Here is an 18,653-nt window from a genome sequence, read left to right as displayed (position 1 = left end):
AAGGCTTTACTGGTTTAAGCCTGCCTTACTTATTTATTTGGATGATTGAAAATAGAAAGTTTTTGCACTGGAGAAAACAAAAACAAAACCTTAACCTTAACAAAAGCTCTAAAGGTAACAAGTCTCCTTGTGATGTAGGCTTGGGTTAGTGTGTGCATGAAGCTGTGTTTATATGTTTTGAAAAACGCAATGAACAGATAGGCTAGGATTTCAGAGTGGATCTGATTGGACAATCTTCATCCTTGAACAAGCCATTCCTCGACTATAAAACTTTGAGTTTTGGAGGTCTTCTATCATTTTCAAGGATTTTTTTTGCCTCCAGGGTTGATTTCTGACTCCCCTCCCTCTTTTTTTCCCATTTCCCCCCCTCCTCCTTTGGTGTGGCAATGCTGCTCAGATCCCATCCTTTAATTCCTTCTTTGGGCACCTCCAATCCTTTACGGGCCCTATTCTGCCCTGAAGATGCATCCAGCCCTGGCATTCTCCAACTCCACACAGCTTCCAGAGAGATGCCTTCAGCTCCAGGCCAGGAAAGCGCACTGAAGCCATTCAGCGATTTGCCAGGAAATTGGAAAACCAGATGGTTTAATCTTTATCAATTCTGGAAGGACGATGGTTTCCACAATCTTCACAACATCATGGTGGACAAGTTTAAGACGTTTGGTCCTATTTATAGGTAAGATGATGGTGGGGGGGGGGGTCACTTAAATCTGGTGGAATTCTGATTCCTTTCCCAAACTTTTTCCATCCTTCTTCCTCAAAGTAAAATACTCTCTCCCACTTTGATCAAGATGGTTTGTAGGTTTAATAGACGCTGGGTTTTTTTTTCTCCCTAGAACTAAATTACTGGCTAGGTTCCCCCTTGAAAATTTGCAATCATTCATCTCTTTTTGTCTATCGGCCTCCGTTTGCTTCAAACACTCCTCTGTTACTGTGGGGTCCTTGGTGCTCTCCGAATGTGGTGGTTTTCTGGCAGATGTTTCGTTACCCAAACTAGGTAACTTCATCCGATGCTCCCTAGTTGGGTAGTGAAACGTTTGCAAGAAAACTATCAAGCTCAAAGAGAACCGAGGATCCCACAGTTCAATCCGGATCTACACATATTCCCTTCTATTGATTACCCTGTTAGTCTTCACTAGAGCAGTGGTTCTCAACCTTTTTAATGCCGCGACCCCCAACCGGTCGTAAGTCGAGGACTAAACCGGTCGTAAGTCGAGGACTACCCAACCGGTCGTAAGTTGAGGACTTTCCCTGCCCGGGAGCGCCGCACATGCGTGGTACCGCCCCCTGCACCGGCCGAGGCGTAGCTGGCAAGCGGCAGAGACGGAGCAGGCCGACCACCAGCTGGCCCAGCCCAAGGGAGGTAAGGCACCCGCCGGAAAAGGGGGAAAAAAATGGCAGACAAAAAAAATGGCGGACAGCCTTGCTTGGCGACCCCCGTGAAATGGTCGATCGACCCCAAATGGGGTCCCGACCCACAGGTTGAGAACCACTGCACTAGAGGATATTGCAATGGGAAATACAGTGTTTAAAACTAACATTATGATTCAGAAAATCAGGGGATTGTCCTTCCAGATGAACAGTGAAGATCTTTTAAAAGTGATCGGTTCAGACAATTTCTTTTAAACATCTCACTGAACATCTCCTCCTCCTCCTCCTCTTCCTCCTCCCTTTGCTTCTCCTACACTCGGTGAATGCCACTCCCTTCTAGCACTGATGATGTTACCTAGTTAGGTAATGAAACGTCTGCAAGAAAACAACCCAGCTCAGAGAACACCAAGGACCCCACAGTCCTATTTCTCCTCCTCCTCCTCCTCTCCACACACCCCTCTCCCTTCTAGCACTGATGATGTTACCTAGTTAGGTAATGAAACGTCTGCAAGAAAATAAGCAAGCTCAGAGAGCATCCTCCACAGTCCTCCTCTTTCTCCTCCTCCTCCTCCTCCCCTTCCCTTTGTTTCTCCTACACTCAGCGAACCCCACTCCCTTCTAGCACTGATGATGTTACCTAGTTAGGTAATGAAACGTCTGCAAGAAAACAACCAAGTTCAGAGAGCATTAAGGACTCCACAGTTGTCCTCCTCCATCTCTTCCTCTTGTCCTCCTCCTGCTGTCCTCCTCCTCCTCCCTTTGCTTCTCCTACACTAAATGAATGCCATTCCCTTCTAGCACTGATGATGTTACCTAGTTAGGTAATGAAAAGTCTGCAATAAAACAGCCAAGCTCAGAGAGCACCAAGGACCCCATCCTGCTCCTCCTCCTCCTGCTGCTGTCCTCCTCCTCCTCTTCCCTTTGCTTCTCCTACACCAGTGGTGGCGAACCTATGGCACGCGTGCCAGAGGCGACACTCAGAGCCCTCTCTGTGGGCACGTGTGCCTTTGCCGCAGCCCTGCCTCCCCCGACAGCCCCCTCACCATCACCCCCCAGAGGAGAGTCGCCCCTGGGCACAGCCCGCACAGAGCAGCGCAGCCAAGGACATGGCAGCCAGGTAGCGGGGACCAGACTCCGCCCTCGCGCTCCATCATGCGCAGATGATGCTACAGGGTGTGGGTGGAGGATGTGGCCACCATGGCATTGCTGAGCCGCCTGGGCAATCTGTTGCGGCGGGCCGTGGAGGCGGGTGGCCCTGCGGGCAGGCGGGGCACAGGGTGGCGGGCAGGGCGGGGTGGTTTTTGGGCACTCGGTCTCTAAAAGGTTCGCCATCATTGTCCTACACTGAATGAACGCCACTCCCTTCTAGCACTGATGATGTTACCTAGTTAGGTAATGAAATGTCTGCAAGCTCACAGAGGAGATCATTTCTTTCCCATTCTTTAACCCAATACTGCCACTATTGCTGGGGGAAACTGGGCACCCATGACTGCCTCAGGATTTTAGTTTAAATAACTTCACACCTGTGACACCTTCCCGCCTTTAATGCCCCAAATGAGATGCCGACATGTCTTCCCAGGGAGAAACTGGGCAGCTACGAGAGCATCAACATCATTGATCCCAAGGACGCCGCTATCCTCTTCAAATCCGAAGGGCTGTACCCGGAGAGATTCACGGTGCCCCCTTGGATCGCCTATCGGGACTTCCGTAACAAGCCTTGCGGGGTTCTCCTCAAGTAAGAAGCCCCCCGAGATGCGGTAGGACGGGCCCAGAGGTTTTGTGATGAGACAATGGCCGCCGAGCCTGAACCCCACATCAGAACCAAAGGGTTGGGATTGGAGATCCTTCAGAAAAAGAGAAATCTGAAGCTCACTTGAACGCGAGGGTTATTTTGTCATGGGGAGGAGGGGGGGAGAGTGTTTTATTTCTCCATTTCTTCTTCAATTTCCTTTAGAACAGGGGTCTTCAAACATGGCCCTTTTATGACTTGTGGACTTCAACTCCCAGAATTCCTCAGCCAGGCACACGTGCCTGGCTGAGGAATTCTGGGAGTTGAAGTCCACAAGTCATAAAAGGGCCACGTTTGAAGACCCCTGCTTTAGAATTTCTTTGGCCACCGATGAGCTGACTTGATTGTAGTTGAGGGTTTTGATCAGTTGCCTCTTGCTACGCTTCCCTTGGCTGCTCAGCTGCCCCTCTCTGAAAAGTGTGCCATAAAGAATTCCCCCTTGTGATTTAATGCAAATGGGGGGGACCGCCCCCCCAAAGGTCAAAAAAGAGCTGACAAATTGGAGAAATGAAGAAACAACCTTGGAATTACTTGTTTTTTGTAATTTCTAGGAAAGGAGACAGCTGGCGCCAGGACCGCCTCGCCCTGAACAAGGAAGCCATGTCCCTCAAAGTCACGGATAACTTCATACCTCTCCTGAACGAAGTGGGGGAGGATTTTGTCAAGCGGATGGAGATAAAGGTTGGAAGCAGCCCTCAAGATAAATGGACAACTGACCTCACCCACGAGCTTTTCCGGTTTGCCTTGGAATGTGAGTGGAAGGGAAGGAGTTGGATTGGGATGGGTGGAGGGAGGGGGGGCTCAAGAATTAGGCAACCATGTACTTTTTTCTCCTCAACAGACTACAGCTTGGGTCATTTTAATTTTAGCTTAGCTCTGTTGGTAGGCCTTGGGGAGGGTACTTTGCTGGACCTGCAAAATAGCCCATTGACTTTCTTTTAAGGTTTAGTGGAGTGTGCAAGTCCATAAAGAGTGTGCAAACTCAGAAAATGCACTAATTCAGTAATCTGGGTCAGAAGGAACAGAACCACCCACTTCTTGAGGAGCAGAAGCATTGATAGAAGGGAATTTGTAGCTCAGGGTTGAACTGTTGGGTGCTTGGCCCCCTCTGAGCTGGGATGTTTTCTTGCAGATGTTTCATTATCTAACTAGGTAACAGTATCACTGGTGATGAAGTGATCAAGTTGGGTAATGAACCGTCTGCTAGAAAACAACCAAGCTCAGAGAGCATCAAGGACCCCACAGGAACAGATGTGATATGCAGCAAATTCATTAATAATAATCATAATGATAAAGTTGGAAGGGACCTCGGAGGTCATCTAGTCCAACCTCCTGCTCAGGCAGGAAACCCTATACCATTTCGGACAAATGGCTGTCCAGTCTCTTCTTAAAAACTTCCAGTGTTGGCGCATTCACCGCTTCTGGAGGCAGGTTGTTCCATTGGTTAATTGTTCTAACTGTCAGGAAGTTTCTCCTTAGTTCTAGGTTGCTTCTCTCTTTGGTTAGTTTCCACCCGTTGCTTCTTGTCCTGCCTTCAGGTGCTTTGGAGAATAGCTTGACTCCCTCTTCTTTGGGGCAGCCCCTAAGATATTGGAACACTGCTATCATGTCCCCCCTCGTCCTTCTCTTCGTTAAACTAGACATACCCAATTCCAATTTCATTAGAAGGTCATCTCTGCCCCTGTGGGAGACAGGGCTTTGATATCTTCATCCATCTGCACCCTCATCTTCATCCATCTTCTCCGCCTCTGTCTTCCCACAGCTGTATGCAATGTCCTCTACGGCACCCGGTTGGGACTTCTTCAGGATTTCATTGACCCCGAGTCACAGAAATTCATTGATGCCATCACCTTGATGTTTAATTCCACTGCACCCATGTTGTACATACCACCAGAATTTCTACGCAGGATCAATTCCAAGTTTTGGCAGGATCACGTCAACGCTTGGGATGTCATCTTCATGCATGGTGAGTGGACCTGTGGTGGTTGTGTGAACCTTCACCCAGTGACAGGATAGAAAGTTGATAGTCTGGTGAGAACTTGGTGAGGAAGCTTCCACGGTGATGTTCTTGTTTCAATAAAATTGTATTGTATTTATTTGTATGTCTACCACGATGTCTCTATCTCACCAGCTGACAAATGTATACAGAACATCTACCAAGACCTCTGTTTCAACCAGAAGCATGCCAAAGAGTACCGAGGCATTCTCTGTAGTCTTTTGATGCAGAACAAGATGCCAATAGAAGACATCAAAGCCAGCATAACTGAGATGATGGCAGGAGGGGTGGACACGGTAAGGCGAGACCTTGACAGGTTCATGATGTCCCCTTCAAATGGTTTCTTTGATTCTATTCAATGTTTTTACAAGACTCTTTGAGGAATCAGTGATCTTTGCATTCTTCTGGTCATTAAAACCATTCAGACCATTCCTCTGCTCACTGATGGTTTCTTTAATTCCATATCTCCAGCCACTTCAAACCTCTCTTCCTCTGTCTGAGCTAAATTAAAGAGGTAGCCACTCTACCTCGATAAATTGGTGGACCTAAAACATTAAGAATGTCCAGAGATACTCCAGTCCAGTTAGAAACCTTGAGTCTTGTACAGGGCTCTCCAAACTGGACAACTTTAAGACTTGTGGACTTCAACTCTCAGAATTCCCCAGCCAGTCCACAAGTTTGGACAGCCCTGCATTAAGGAAAGCACACACATTTTTGCAGGGGTGGCTGAGAAGACCCACTTAAGAAGGCACTCATGGGTCGATCTATTTTCATTCAGACTTCCATCACCCTCCAGTGGGCTCTGTATGAACTCGCTCGGGCACCACACCTTCAGGAGCAACTGAGATCCGAAATCTCCGCAGCCAGAGCATCTTCCCAGGGAGACGTCGTGAAGATGATGAAGTCGATCCCGTTGATCAAAGCAGCCATCAAAGAAACACTAAGGTACAAAATGTCAAAAAGAATATTTCCCGTGGTCAACTCCTGATGTCTACACAGCTCAACGCGGGCTACTTTCGAGACATGTTCATCTCGGAATACGTCCCTGAATTTTTAAACATTTTTCCAGTACATTAGAAGGAATCATTGAAGAGGTTGAGGAATCTGGTCAGGCAATGTCTCGGAAACCATATCCCAAAGGGCCACAGCTTGTCTAGTAGTTTATAATTGTTGTTTAATGCTAGGTTAGATTAGGATGGAAAAATAATTTTTTAGATTATAAAAGATCTCTCTTCTTCCTCTGGTTTCAACCCAGGCTCCATCCAGTTGCAGTGACGTTACAGAGATACACCACACAAGAGATTGTCCTTCAAAATTACTGTATCCCTGCCAATGTGAGTAATCAGCACTGCTGATAATGATGATGGTGGTGGTTTTTAACAATTTTCAAATTCTCCCTTGTCTCCAAAGTTCTGAAGTTGGTGAAGAAATTCACTTGAGATTGCACAAGGAGCATTCCACACTCTGAAGCAGTGCAGCACATTATTCCATACTTACATGAATATATGTATATTGGTTTGAGACCATCCTCCCATTGGTGACTTGTGTTGTCTTCTAGCATCACCTGACCTATTGTGGTGGTGAGACAAAGCTTGTCCTCATTAATAGCACGCTGGCCCAAGGATGGTTGAAGACATCTAGAAGTTGCTGGAAGTCATTCTTGCTGATACTGTTTTTAATCTAGTCTAGATACAAGTCATCAACTCTTGATTTATTGCCTTTTCCTTCCCATCTTTTGTTCACAGACATTAGTCCAGGTGGGACTTTATGCCATGTTTCGGGATTCCAGATTTTTCTCCAAACCTCTGCAGTTCAACCCAGAAAGGTGGATTAAGACTGAGGAGTCCAAATATTTCAGAGCATTAAGTTTCGGCTTTGGGCCACGTCAGTGTCTTGGCCGCAGAATTGCCGAGATGGAGATGCAGCTGTTTTTGATCCATGTGAGTCCTGTTCTGTCACCGACTCCTAATGGAAGACAGGCTGGAGAAATACGGAGAGGGTGGGCTGGTCCTTTGTCTTACACACATATATGTCTGGGAAAGTCCTCAGCTACCACTTTAGAAGATTGAGTAAGAATCATGACTTGGCAGATCAGGGCCAAATCTGGTGACTTGACGATAGAAGAGAACATTTCTTTAGCTCAGGATGGAACCGTGGGGTCCCTGGTGCTCTCCGAGCTTGGTTGTTTTCTTGCAGATGTTTTATTACCCAACTAGGTAACATCATCAGTGCATTGATGCTGTTATCTAGTTGGGTCATGAAATGTCTTGAAGAAAACAATCAAGGTCAGAGAGCACCAAGGACCCCACAGCATTCCTCCTCCTCCTCCTCCTCCTCCTCCTCCTCCTCCTCCCTTCACTTCTTTCTAGCAATGATGATGTTACCTATTCAGTTCATGAAACCTCTACAAGAAAACAACCAAGCTCAAGAGCTCAGGTGACACTCTGGCCAATCCCTTGCTACGTAGGGATGTGTGACTTCCTCTTGTTTTTCCCCCTTCTTCTCCCTCAGATGCTGGAAAAATTCAAGATCGAAATAAAGAGAGGCGTGGAGGTTGGTACCACTTTTGGCCTTATCCTGATTCCAGACAAACCAATCCATCTGACGTTACGGCCTCATCATTCCCATTAATGAACTGGGTGAAATTCTCCAAAGGCACCTGGTGCCTCTTTCAAAACACTTGGAGAAGGGTTGCCTACCAAGCTCTTAGGATCACAGTCCAATGGTGTTCCCAATGTCCGATGTTTACTAAACATAGAAATCAAACCAAGGTTGGGGCACAGGATGTTCTGGCTTTCGGTCTTGTTTTTTATCTCATATAATACAATTTAGATAAGAAAAAAAGAAGGCTCTCCTGCCCAGATCTTCGTGTACACAGAGCACTCTACTAGGCTTAATATTATTAGGTTTAAGAAGATTCCTTCTCATTGGATGGGAGTATTTTCTAGCTGGACCAATGTTGCATCTCTTCCATCTTTATGTTTTCCACAATGTCCAACCAGATTCCCTCTGGGAAGTTTTCAAAGAAGATATGACATTTATAGGTTCTCTCAACTCTTGATTTCTTCTTTTGGCCAAGGCTACTTCTGAAGACAGAGGCTACATCTTTTGGTTGACCTCTTCTCTGTCCATTTCTCTAGTCCTTTATTAATGATATCTTTGTCACGGCCATTACAATCTTCTGAGTGATTATATATGAATTATGTGTGCTGGATGAAATAAAGTTCTTTTCCTTCTTCTGAGTCTTCTGATGAACCACCACATTGGGTGCCTCTAGCAGATTTTCCTGAAAGACAGACCACCCTGAAAACGTAAGCCAACATAGGAAATAATGGCGGAGTCCTAGTTTTAAAGTAACCACAGTTAGATGGCCAGACCTTCTCTACAATTTGTTTCCAACCAGGATTTGAAATTGAGCGTTCTATAGCCAAGTCAGAAAACTAAGGTCATAATAACAGTCAGCGAAAGATGACTGCTACGGACTCACTTTTTAAAACAGAACCATTGACTTAACCGTTGGCTAAGAATGCAGATAAATGAGAATAGAACTAGAGGGAAAAACCAGCTCACATGACACCCAGAATCTCTAGCTTTGAGGTAAGGTTGCATGAATAGAATCTTGGAAGTCTGAAAGTATATCTCTCTCCCTCACCCCTTTATAGTCCAAGATATTAGGGAGGGTCTCTTCTGAGAGGTTAAACAGTCACTTTCCTGCAGTATAATCAGCTGCCTGGCCAACTGCTCTTCGTCCTCTCTCCCAAGGCACAAACTCACCTACCATTACAAACTCAAAAGGCTGAGACGCCTTAGGTACCGTACAAAATTTACATAACAGGCACCAAGACTATAAGGTAGTTTTACAGAGAAGTCTGTATTCAGCTCATCTCTCCAGGAAAGAGGTATATAACGGTATATATTTCGCGATAGAGATTTTGTTCTGCTGCAGCAGGTAGAATTCCAGAGTTTCTTCCCAGACTTAAGTCAAAGGCGGTGGATTCCAATGGCTCTTGAGTTGTGTTAATTTAATGCGGTTTCTAGGAAGGATGGAAGAAGCGGCGTCAGAACACAATTCACGGTTGCCTCGTCCTTCCCCTCTGGGGACCAGTTGACCCAACCCAAACATCCTATGTCATTGGGCAGGGGTCTTCAAACATGGCCCTTTTATGATTTGTGGGCTTCTGGGAGTTGAGGTCCACAAGTCATAAAAGGGCCAAGTTTGAAGACCCCCATCATTGGGTGTGGACTGCCTTTGACCCAGGTCTAACTTCATGGCAATGTAGTGAAAGCAGGCTGAGCTGAAGACATGCTGACTCTATTCAACCACCAAAAAAGTGGTTGCAGGGAGGTTTTTCCCCCCACTGAAGTGACTCCCACTCATTGGCTGAGGTTCAAGACACACCTAGGATTGGCTGTATCTCAACAAACCAGTTCTGATGGTAGGAAAATGCCAGCCTCTTTCTCCTTGTCAGGAATAGCAATAGTGCAACTACTCCAGCATGGCCTACAACTTTTCCCCCCAGAAAGGCTGTGGAGCAGGGGTCTTCAAACTTGGCCCTTTTATGACTTGTGGACTTCAATTCCCAGAATTCCTCAGCCATTCTCCAATTCTGGGAGTTGAAGTCCACAAGTCATAAAAGGGCCACGTTTGAAGACATCTGCTGTGGAGGGTCCATCTTTCTGCATGGTAGCCCCTCAGACTGATTGTGTTTGACAAGGACGGTAATTTTCCATCATCAATGGAAGAGAAAAAAGCAAATACCAGTTGTGGGGAAATTGGGAGCCCCCATTTGAAACTAGATATGGTTTTATTCTGAGAAATTGGAAAGAGAGGGACTGTTAAAAAGTACTTCCCCTTAGTAGAACAAGGTGGTAGGGTTCAATAAGGTTAATTTTTTTTAAAACAACCCCCCCGCAAAGAAAGAGCAATGTGATTCAGAGAAACCTCAGACACAAAACAAGGATATTTTGGGATATTCATTTCCACCAACAACCTTTATCAACACAGAGATTAATCACTTGTCATCTATCTCCACTGATGGTTTTTTTTTTTAAAAAAAAAGAATACACGACAACATTTTTTGCCTCAAGTTTTGTCCTGATTCTTCCATTTTTGGAAGTTTGGTCTACAAGGCATTCCTGAAAGGACCAATGTGGCCTACAGCCCTCCCCCACCCCCAACCAAAGCTGTGCAATCTTGGCTTACAACTGTGGCTAAGAATTAACACTGACCTCTAAGGAGATTCAGCCCCTTGACGAGCTACTTTTGTATGACGTTCCCTGATTTTTTGTACTTCTCCTCTTCATCCGCTCTCCTTTCCTTCTCGTCCTGTGGATGAAGGGGAGACTTGTGAAAGGGTAAAGAACAAAGGTTCTCCTTCAGATCAAAAGCTGGTCTCCGTTTCCAAATTCTTAGAAATTTTGTCCTAACCCTGAAGAATAGATGTTTGGAGGTTGTGCAACATATGCAACATATGACGAACAGTTGCAGGAACTGGGCATGTCTAATCTAGTGAAAAGAAGGACTAGGGGCAACATGATAGCAGTGGTCCAATATTTGAGGGGCTGCCACAAAGAAGAGGAGGGTCAACCTATTCTCCAAAGCACCAGAAGGCAAGACGAGAAACAATGGATGGAAACTAGTCAAGGAGAGAAGCAACTTAGAACTAAGGAGAAATTTCCTGACAGTCAGGACAGTTAACCAGTGGAATGGCTTGCCTTCAAAAGTTGTGGGTGCTCCATCATCACTGGAGGTTTTAAGAAGAGACTGGACAGCCACTTGTCTGGATTGGTAGAGGGTCTCCTGCTTGAGCAGGAGTTGAACTAGAAGACCTCCAAGGTCCCTTCCAATTCTGTTATTCTGCTGCAGTGATGGACACTGTCCCATCCCTAATGCTGGAGGAAGGTTCAGTTCCCTCTTTGGTTGACTTCAATGTGAAACGATGCTTCACCTAAAGAAGCAAACCATCTTGGATGGTTCTACACATGGGTACCACCACTGAAGTCACCTAGAAGTTTTATTTGGCCTTCCCTCCTGGTCTGTTTCTGTTGTTTGTGTCCATTGCTCACCGGAAAAATATCATGAACTATAAACGAGGATGGCGATCGGTCAAATCCAAGGTCATTTTCAAGCTGACGAGTGTTGTAATTCTGCTTGTCTCGCCCCCAACTCTTGGCAGAGTCCACCAGCTGTACCAAAGAAGAGAAATGCTTACAGGCTTAGAGCCTCAATTGTGACATACAGCAGATGCTTTAGCCTTTGATGGTTGACCACCAGAACTAGGTTAAGGAGCTGGACAAGGAATTGAGAGATGGTGAGATCTGGCCTTCCCTCATCTCTTCACAGCACAACCCACCTCACAAAATTGTTATCGGGGGTAGGGGAAATAGGAGGAATAGAATTATGAACATTGCTGGCAAGCTGTCCAAATAAAGGCAGGATATAAATCTAATGAACAAATAAGCTATCATCAGCATTGGCCAAGTGCCCAAACTTAGAAGAACTCATTTTTGTTTTAAAAACCACACTTTTTGAATTTACCTCTGAGCTTTGCCAGGCAGAATTTAGCTATGAACCATAAAGCGAAGACAGTAAGAGTTAGTACCAGTTATACATCAATGCTCTGTTTCAGTACTTCTCCATGTCAACAATTTTAACATGGGTGGACTTCAACTCCCAGAATTCCCTAGTCAGCAAAGACTTCTAGGAATTGAAATCCCCGCAATCCTAAAGTTGCTGATGTTGAGAAACGCTGCTCTGTCTGAACACAGATGAAGAGGGGCTGGATTTCATTCTGGATTCCAAGGAACATCTGGGGAGGGATCATCCCAAAACTTCGTGCCAGTGAGATGACAATTACCTGGTGTTCCAAGGCAAGGATGCGTGCCTCAGCCTTCTCCAGCTTTGAAATCAACGAGAGCTTTTCTGAGCTGGATGAAAATGTGTCCTGGGGGAAACATCAATAAGGGTTTGTTGTTCACAGATGGAGGAGAAAGTCAAGAAATACAAATAAAGACTCGTGTGGTTTGGGGTTACAAAGGGCCCATCTATTCGGTTAAAGGAATCAGCTGGTGGGAAAAGTCTCCATTGGAGACTAGAAGTTGTGGATGCTCCAACACTGGAGGTTTTTAAGAAAAGATTAGACAACAATTTGTCTGGAATGGTAGAGAGTCTCCTGCTTGAGGGAGGAAGTTGGGCTAGAAGACCTCCAAGGTCCCTTCCAACCTTGTTCTGTTATTCTGTATGACTGCCTTTTGGCTCAGACCCATCAGGGGCACCATCAAATGAAGACAGGCAGTTGATACATGGGACAGTTAGGGACATAGATAATTAGAAGGTTAGACAGACCTACACGTAGACAGACAGAAGTGGGAGAGGGAAGAAATAGAAGATACTTGTCGAGTGATACATAGAGATGACAGAGCAGATAAAGAGATGGATGGATGGATGGATGGATGGATGGATGGATGGATGGATGGAAGGAAGGGAGGGATGGATGGATGGATGGATGGATGGATGGATATACATATAAATAGGTAAGAAAAGGGAAGAGAGGAAAGGAGAGGAAAAAGAGAAATGGTTATTGAGTCTTACTGGTAATGCTTGCTGTTGCAATATGATGGGTGAACGAAAAGAAGATTTCCCCAGTTCATCCCGTAGCCTCATGTTCTCCATCAATAGGGTGGAGTAGACATCTTTGGTCCAATTGTCACCTGAGAACAGGTCAGGTATGGGATGATCATCATCAACAACAACAAAAAAAAGAGAGAGAAGGAAAGAGCTTCGTAAGTACCAAGAATCTCTTCTCTACTTGGGAGCAGAAATGGGTGACTCAACCATCTCGTTCAGGATGGCAGCCAAATCTCCTGGGAAGGAGTAACAGAAGACCTGCTGTACTTGTGGCTTTACTTACCAGCCGTTTTGGATAACTCCCCGAATGAGGCTTCTTTGATCCGTTCCTTCACCTTCCCTTCCAGCATCCTCTCCATCCTCTCGATTACCTTTTGTGGAAACGGATGAGCATGACTGTCCAGGGAAAGGCCCCTTAAGGACCACCCCCCCCTTGAAGGTACCAGAGTATCCCTACACCTTTTCCTGCTGTTTGACGGCATCCTCAAGAGTTTGCATCCTGGCGATCTTGGCTTGATATTTTCGAAGTACCATCTGCTGTTGTTGGTGAGCTTTCTGCAACATCACCAAGTCTTTTTCTCGGTCATTTTTCTGCGGGAAGAAAAAAAATAAAGCGAGAGGAGAGAAATTTCTCAGTCTGGGAGGGCCAGAACTAATTCAGCAGCCTAGATTGGGGACAAAAAGGATCAATAAATGAAGACTTCGTTGTCCTGTCAAGCAGTCAAGAAGGCCAGACCAATAAAAGACGCAGCAAAAGGGAATTCCAGGAACACTTTACCCGAATCAATTCGTTTTGCAGTCTTTGTATCCGATCCTTCATCCTGGCCATCTCCCGAGCCCCAGAAGATAATTTTTGCTTGAGGACCACTGAGAACAACAACAACAACAAAAGGCAAAAACTCCAGTGAAGGTAGTCAGAGTTCTTCTCCCAACCCAATGATGGCAGTGATGGGATGACATGTGGCAATCTTGCCATTTAGCTATCCAACATTAACTTTTGCAGGGAGGCCTCCATGGCCTGGATGGATGTGAGACACATTTTCAAAGAAAATGAAGACTTCTGAGTTGCTCTCGTTCCTTTCCTTTTAAGCAGACCCTCCCACCCCCATTTTCTGAATGGGCAGAAAAGGAGAAGACAATTCTCTTACATATTCTGTCGACTATTTCTGCCTTGGTCATAACATCCAGATCAATGTCCTGGAGAAGAGCGCGCCCAATATCTTCATGCAAGGCAAGGTTGCGTCTCAACGCACTGTTTTCCCTCTCCAGTGTGGAAATATGTTGGCGCAAAGACACGATGTCATCCGCCATTTTTTTCATGGCTGTGCGGTAATTGTCTATTTCCTAAGGAAGGAAAGAAGGAAGGAAGGAAGGAAGGAAGGAAGGAAGATGAGGAGGAAAGAAGGAAGAAAGGAAGGAAGGAAGGAGAGAGAGAAAAAATGGGAGGGAGGGAGGAAAGAAGGACGGAAGGAAGGAAGGAGAGAGAAGAAGGAAGGAAGGAAGATGGACAGAGAGAGGAAGGAAAGAAGAAAAGTAGGAAAGAAGGAAGAAAGGAAGGAGAGAGAGAAAATGGGAGGGAGGGAGGAAAGAAGGACGGAAGGAAAGAGAAGAAGGAAGGAAGGAAGATGAGAGAGAGGAAGGAAAGAAGAAAAGGAAAGAAGGAAGAAAGAAAGGAAGGAATGAAGGAAGGAAGGAGAGAGAAAAATGGGAGGGAGGGAGGAAAGGAGAAGAGAAGGACGGAAGGAGAGAGAAGAAGGAAGGAAGGAAGGAAGGAAGGAAGGAAGGAAGGAAGGAAGATGGAGAAAGGGAGGAAGGAAGAAAATAAAGAAGGAAGGGACAAATTAACAGCATGAACAAAAGGAAAAAAAGTGCCATCTAATTAACTATTGATAGCAATATGAAATTAATTTAATCCTTAAACGTGCGTTTAAATCCAGAGTAGATAGCATAGTGTTCCCTCCGTGCTAAGAGCATAAACATGCAAACTTTGCTTCTGAGCGCAGATTCATTTCTCACTGGAAATTCACTGTTGCCCGAAATTATTCTGCAATGGAGTTTTTCTGGCGAGGTTTTTTTGGGGAAGGAGGCAGCACATGAGAAGAACACTGCCAAAGTTCAGTTTACTGCGGTGGCTGAACGAAAGCCTCTAAAAATTGCCTTGAGCTGAACATAAAGTCAACCAACATCCTTCAAGAGTTTGTGACTTTTTGGCTGATGCTACAGCCTTGTAGAAGAACAGCTGTGAGGCCGTGGAGACCTCTCCCTGGACCAGGCTGGTGACCTTCTCCAGTCTCGACCTTGCCCGAGCCTTCAACAGGACATCAAGAGATAAGGCTGGTTTATTTGTTTAAAGACCAAGGAGACTGATTTCCTGGAATTTATGGGAGTGATGCCTCCTTTCCTGCTCTTTCGGACACAGGGTGAGCCGCAGGAGATGGTTGGGTGCAGTGTCACCCCAGTCAAGCTGGCACAAGGCTTGAGCATCCCAACAATCTTCCTGGGTGTCTTCCAGAGAGAAGCTGACGCATGTACAGAATGTTGTTGACGTTGGCACAGCCTTGTCCCTGACTGGCTGTCAAGAGATATATGTCATGGATCTAACCCTTTTTTTTTTTTTCATTTTTTGGTCCAGGACCATGTGGCTCTGCTGAACAGTGACCATCAGCTGGGAAGATGGGAAACAGACAAGGACACCCCAATGTTTGCAAGGCTTGGGGGAAGGTTAAGCAGCTTGACAGGTGCCTCAACTAGTGGATTTTGAAATGGCTCAAATAGAGAAGCTATCGATAGCAAGAGACACAAAATTCCTTTCACCCCAGAGGAGAAAATTAGAGTCAAATGAATCGTGTGGTTTTCTGTGCAATTTGCTATTGAAATACTCCTTATGGGACAATTGTTTGAAGGCCTCTGTTCTTTCATTCCCTTCTTTTCAGTCTGAGTAAAGAACGCAGAGTACCGTCTTACGTCTAAGTACTGTATATTTATCCATGTTTTCTGGCTGTAGTATTATTATTCTCATCTTCTCTATGACCCCTCTTATTGGTATCATTATTATGATTATTATTACTCTGTTGTTTTGCATGTACACTGAGAGCTTCTGCACCCAAGACAAATTCCTTGTGTGTCTGATCACACTTGGCCAAATAAAGCATTTTCTCTTCTCTTCTCTTCTCTTCTCTTCTCTTCTCTTCTCTTCTCTTCTATCCTATCCTATCTTATCCTATCCTATTCTACTCTACTTTATTCCATCTCTCTTCTATTCCATCTCCATTGTATTCCTTATTCTATTCTATTCTATTCTATTCTGTATTCTCTTCTCTTCTATTCTATTCTATTCTGCATTCTATTCTCTTCTGCGTTCTAATCTATTCTATTTATTCTATTCTATTCTATTCTATTCTATTCTATTCTATTCTATTCCATTCTCTTCTCTTCTGTATTCTATTCTATTCTATTCTATTCTATTCTATTCTATTCTATTCTATTCTATTCTATTCTATTCTATTCTATTCTATTCTATTCTATTCCATTCCATTCCATTCCCTTCTCTATTCTATTCTATTCTATTCTATTCTATTCTATTCTATTCTATTCTATTCTATTCTATTCTATTCTCAGCTTTGATTTCACAGTTGTGGACATCATCTTGATGTTTTGAGCACATTTTGTGGACAACCCTGACAATAAACAAAGCTGATCATATCTACTCCAGCCAAGAGTGGTTCGTTTGAATTCTTCTCTTTTGGCTTTTCCACTCTTTCTTTCTCACTTTCCTTCACAGCCTTTCTACTTAACTGAGTCAAACTTGCTTTTCAGTGCTTTGAGATCTTTTGTGTGTGTGTGTGTGTGTGTGCTCCAACACTGGAGGTTTTCAAGAAGAGACTGGACAACCATTGATCTGAAATGGTATAGGACCGTGGTGGCGAGCCTATGGCATGCGTGCCACAGGCAGCACGCAGAGCCCTCTCTGTGGGCACCCGCGCCGTCGCCCCAGTCCTAGGCCTTCAGCTGGGTTTTATAAAACCTTTTCGCTTTAGGCCTCCACCGCCGAGTGCAAAAAAAAAGGTTCAATCAATCAATCAATCAATTTTAACTTCTCGCAGGGAAAAAAAAGATCTCACGAAGTTGAAAATTGATTGATTGAACGTTTTAGTCCCACCCAGTCTTCTGTAACCACTGCAGCCATGCCCACCCAATGGGGCATGCCCACCCAATTGGCTACACCCACCCAATGGGCCACACCCAGCCAATGGGCCACGCCCACCCAGCACCCGACGATACATAAGTGGGTTTGGGGTTGCAGTTTGGGCACTCGGTCTCTAAAAGGTTCGCTATCACTGGTATAGGATTTCCTACTTGAGCAGGGGGTTGGGCTAGATGACCTCCAAGATCCCTTCCAACTCTGTTATTCTGGTTTGGTTTTTTTTTACCAACCTGCTGGATCCCTTCTGCTAAGTTACTTCCTTGCTACAGAGGGCAGCATTTTATATCTTATTCCAGTTTTTTAAAAAAATATTTCAAGTGATTCTCTGATAGTTTTACAAATGCCAAGGGCGAGACACACAGCAGGATTAGAACCCGGCTATTAATCAGCTCGGCAGTGCCTTTAAGTCGGAGGGAAAGGATTAGTTTTGTCAAGTGTTTTGCTTTTCTCCTCCTCCTTTCTGAAAAGCGTTTTGTAGCTTGCTCGTGGCAGCCGTGAAAAAGGGGCAGACATTTTTGATGGATTGTAAAATCGAGGGAAGCCCGTTTTGTTATGCTGATCAACATCTCAAAAGCGCAAAAAAAAAAAAAAAAAAAAAAAACCCTCCCCAAAGATTAAAAAGGACGGAAGGAAGAGCGAAATGTTGTAATACGTTAAATAATAATGATTGATGAAGGATTATTATTATTTCTAATTATATTTGCCTTACCAGATCCTGGATCTCTTCAATGACTGGCCTGAAAAATTAGCAAAAAAAAATTTAATTTAGGTTTTTCTTTTCTTTTTCGTATGTTTATTTTGATCTGTTTCTTTAGCAGCTTGCAAAACAGAAGGGGGGGAAAAGCTGCATAAAGATCCGTATTTCGGTACCATTCCTGCTAACACATACACATTAAATAGTCAATTAATTGTTGTTGCATTCCCTAGCATAAGTTTTTGGCAAGCAATTTTCAACATGTATGCATGGCGCGTTGCACACCTGGTATAGTTTTGTGCAATGTGAAACTGTAAATGCTGTACAGGCGGTCCTTGGCTTACGACCACAAGGGAGCCCGAAACTTCTGTTGCTAAGTGGCACGTTTGTTCATTGCATTTTGCCCCATTTTATGACCTTCCTTGCCGTAATTGTTAAGCGAATCACTGCAGTTGTTAAGTTAGCAACACAGTTGTTAAGAATATCTGCTACTGTTCTGCAGAGCCCACGGGCTAAGGCAGGACCTACCTGTTGTCTTTCCCAGGCAGCATCTTGGCTACAGCATCAGGTAATGGAAACCTGTTGTTTTGCATCTGTGAAACAAGAAGCAGATGGCCGGTCTCAAAATGTAGAAATTAAGGGAGGGAGGGAGGAAGGAAGGGAGGAATGAAGGAAGGAAGGAAGGAAGGGGGGAGGGAGGGAGGAAGGAAGGAAAAATGAGGGAGAGAAAGAAAGGAAAAATGAGGGAGGGAGGGAGGGAGGGAGGAAGGGAGGGAGGAAGGGAGGAGGAAGGAAGGAGGGAAGGAAGGAAGGAAGGAAGGAAAGAAAGGAAGGAAAAATGATGGAGGGAGACAAAGAGAAAGAAAGGAAAAATGAGGGAGGAGGGAGGGGGGAGAGAAGGAGGGAGGAAGGAAGGAAAAATGAGGGAGGGAGAGAATGAGAAAGAGAAAGAAAGGAAANGAAGGACAGAGA

The 18,653-nt window shown here is 44.9% G+C and overlaps 2 protein-coding genes across 2 annotated transcripts; one reads left to right on the top strand and one right to left on the bottom strand.

The window, feature by feature from the left end:
- Nucleotides 1–386: 386 nt before the first annotated feature.
- Nucleotides 387–7,787, top strand: LOC107291917 (cholesterol side-chain cleavage enzyme, mitochondrial). Its single transcript, XM_015820968.2, has 9 exons — nt 387–676; nt 2,951–3,106; nt 3,712–3,911; nt 4,923–5,126; nt 5,292–5,452; nt 5,935–6,101; nt 6,412–6,490; nt 6,902–7,096; nt 7,668–7,787. The coding sequence occupies exons 1-9, from the start codon at nt 387–389 to the stop codon at nt 7,785–7,787; spliced, it is 1,572 nt and encodes a 523-aa protein (XP_015676454.2).
- Nucleotides 7,788–8,959: 1,172 nt separating this feature from the next.
- CCDC33 (coiled-coil domain containing 33) lies at nt 8,960–18,266 on the bottom strand. Its single transcript, XM_015820971.1, has 11 exons — nt 18,210–18,266; nt 17,697–17,724; nt 13,932–14,127; nt 13,562–13,650; nt 13,243–13,374; nt 13,067–13,154; nt 12,748–12,866; nt 12,014–12,100; nt 11,223–11,342; nt 10,386–10,482; nt 8,960–9,190 (listed from the first exon to the last, which is right to left on the bottom strand). The coding sequence occupies exons 1-10, from the start codon at nt 18,230–18,232 to the stop codon at nt 10,414–10,416; spliced, it is 951 nt and encodes a 316-aa protein (XP_015676457.1). The 5' UTR covers nt 18,233–18,266; the 3' UTR covers nt 8,960–9,190; nt 10,386–10,413.
- Between the last annotated feature and the right edge of the window lie 387 nt (nt 18,267–18,653).

This window comes from Protobothrops mucrosquamatus, unplaced genomic scaffold (genome assembly GCF_001527695.2).
Source record: "Protobothrops mucrosquamatus isolate PMUCROS unplaced genomic scaffold, P.Mucros_1.0 scaffold1225, whole genome shotgun sequence".
In the NCBI taxonomy this organism is placed as follows: Eukaryota; Metazoa; Chordata; class Lepidosauria; order Squamata; family Viperidae; genus Protobothrops; species Protobothrops mucrosquamatus.
The sequence above is the reverse complement of the archived record's forward strand: the minus strand, read 5'-3'. Positions and strand labels throughout refer to the sequence as shown.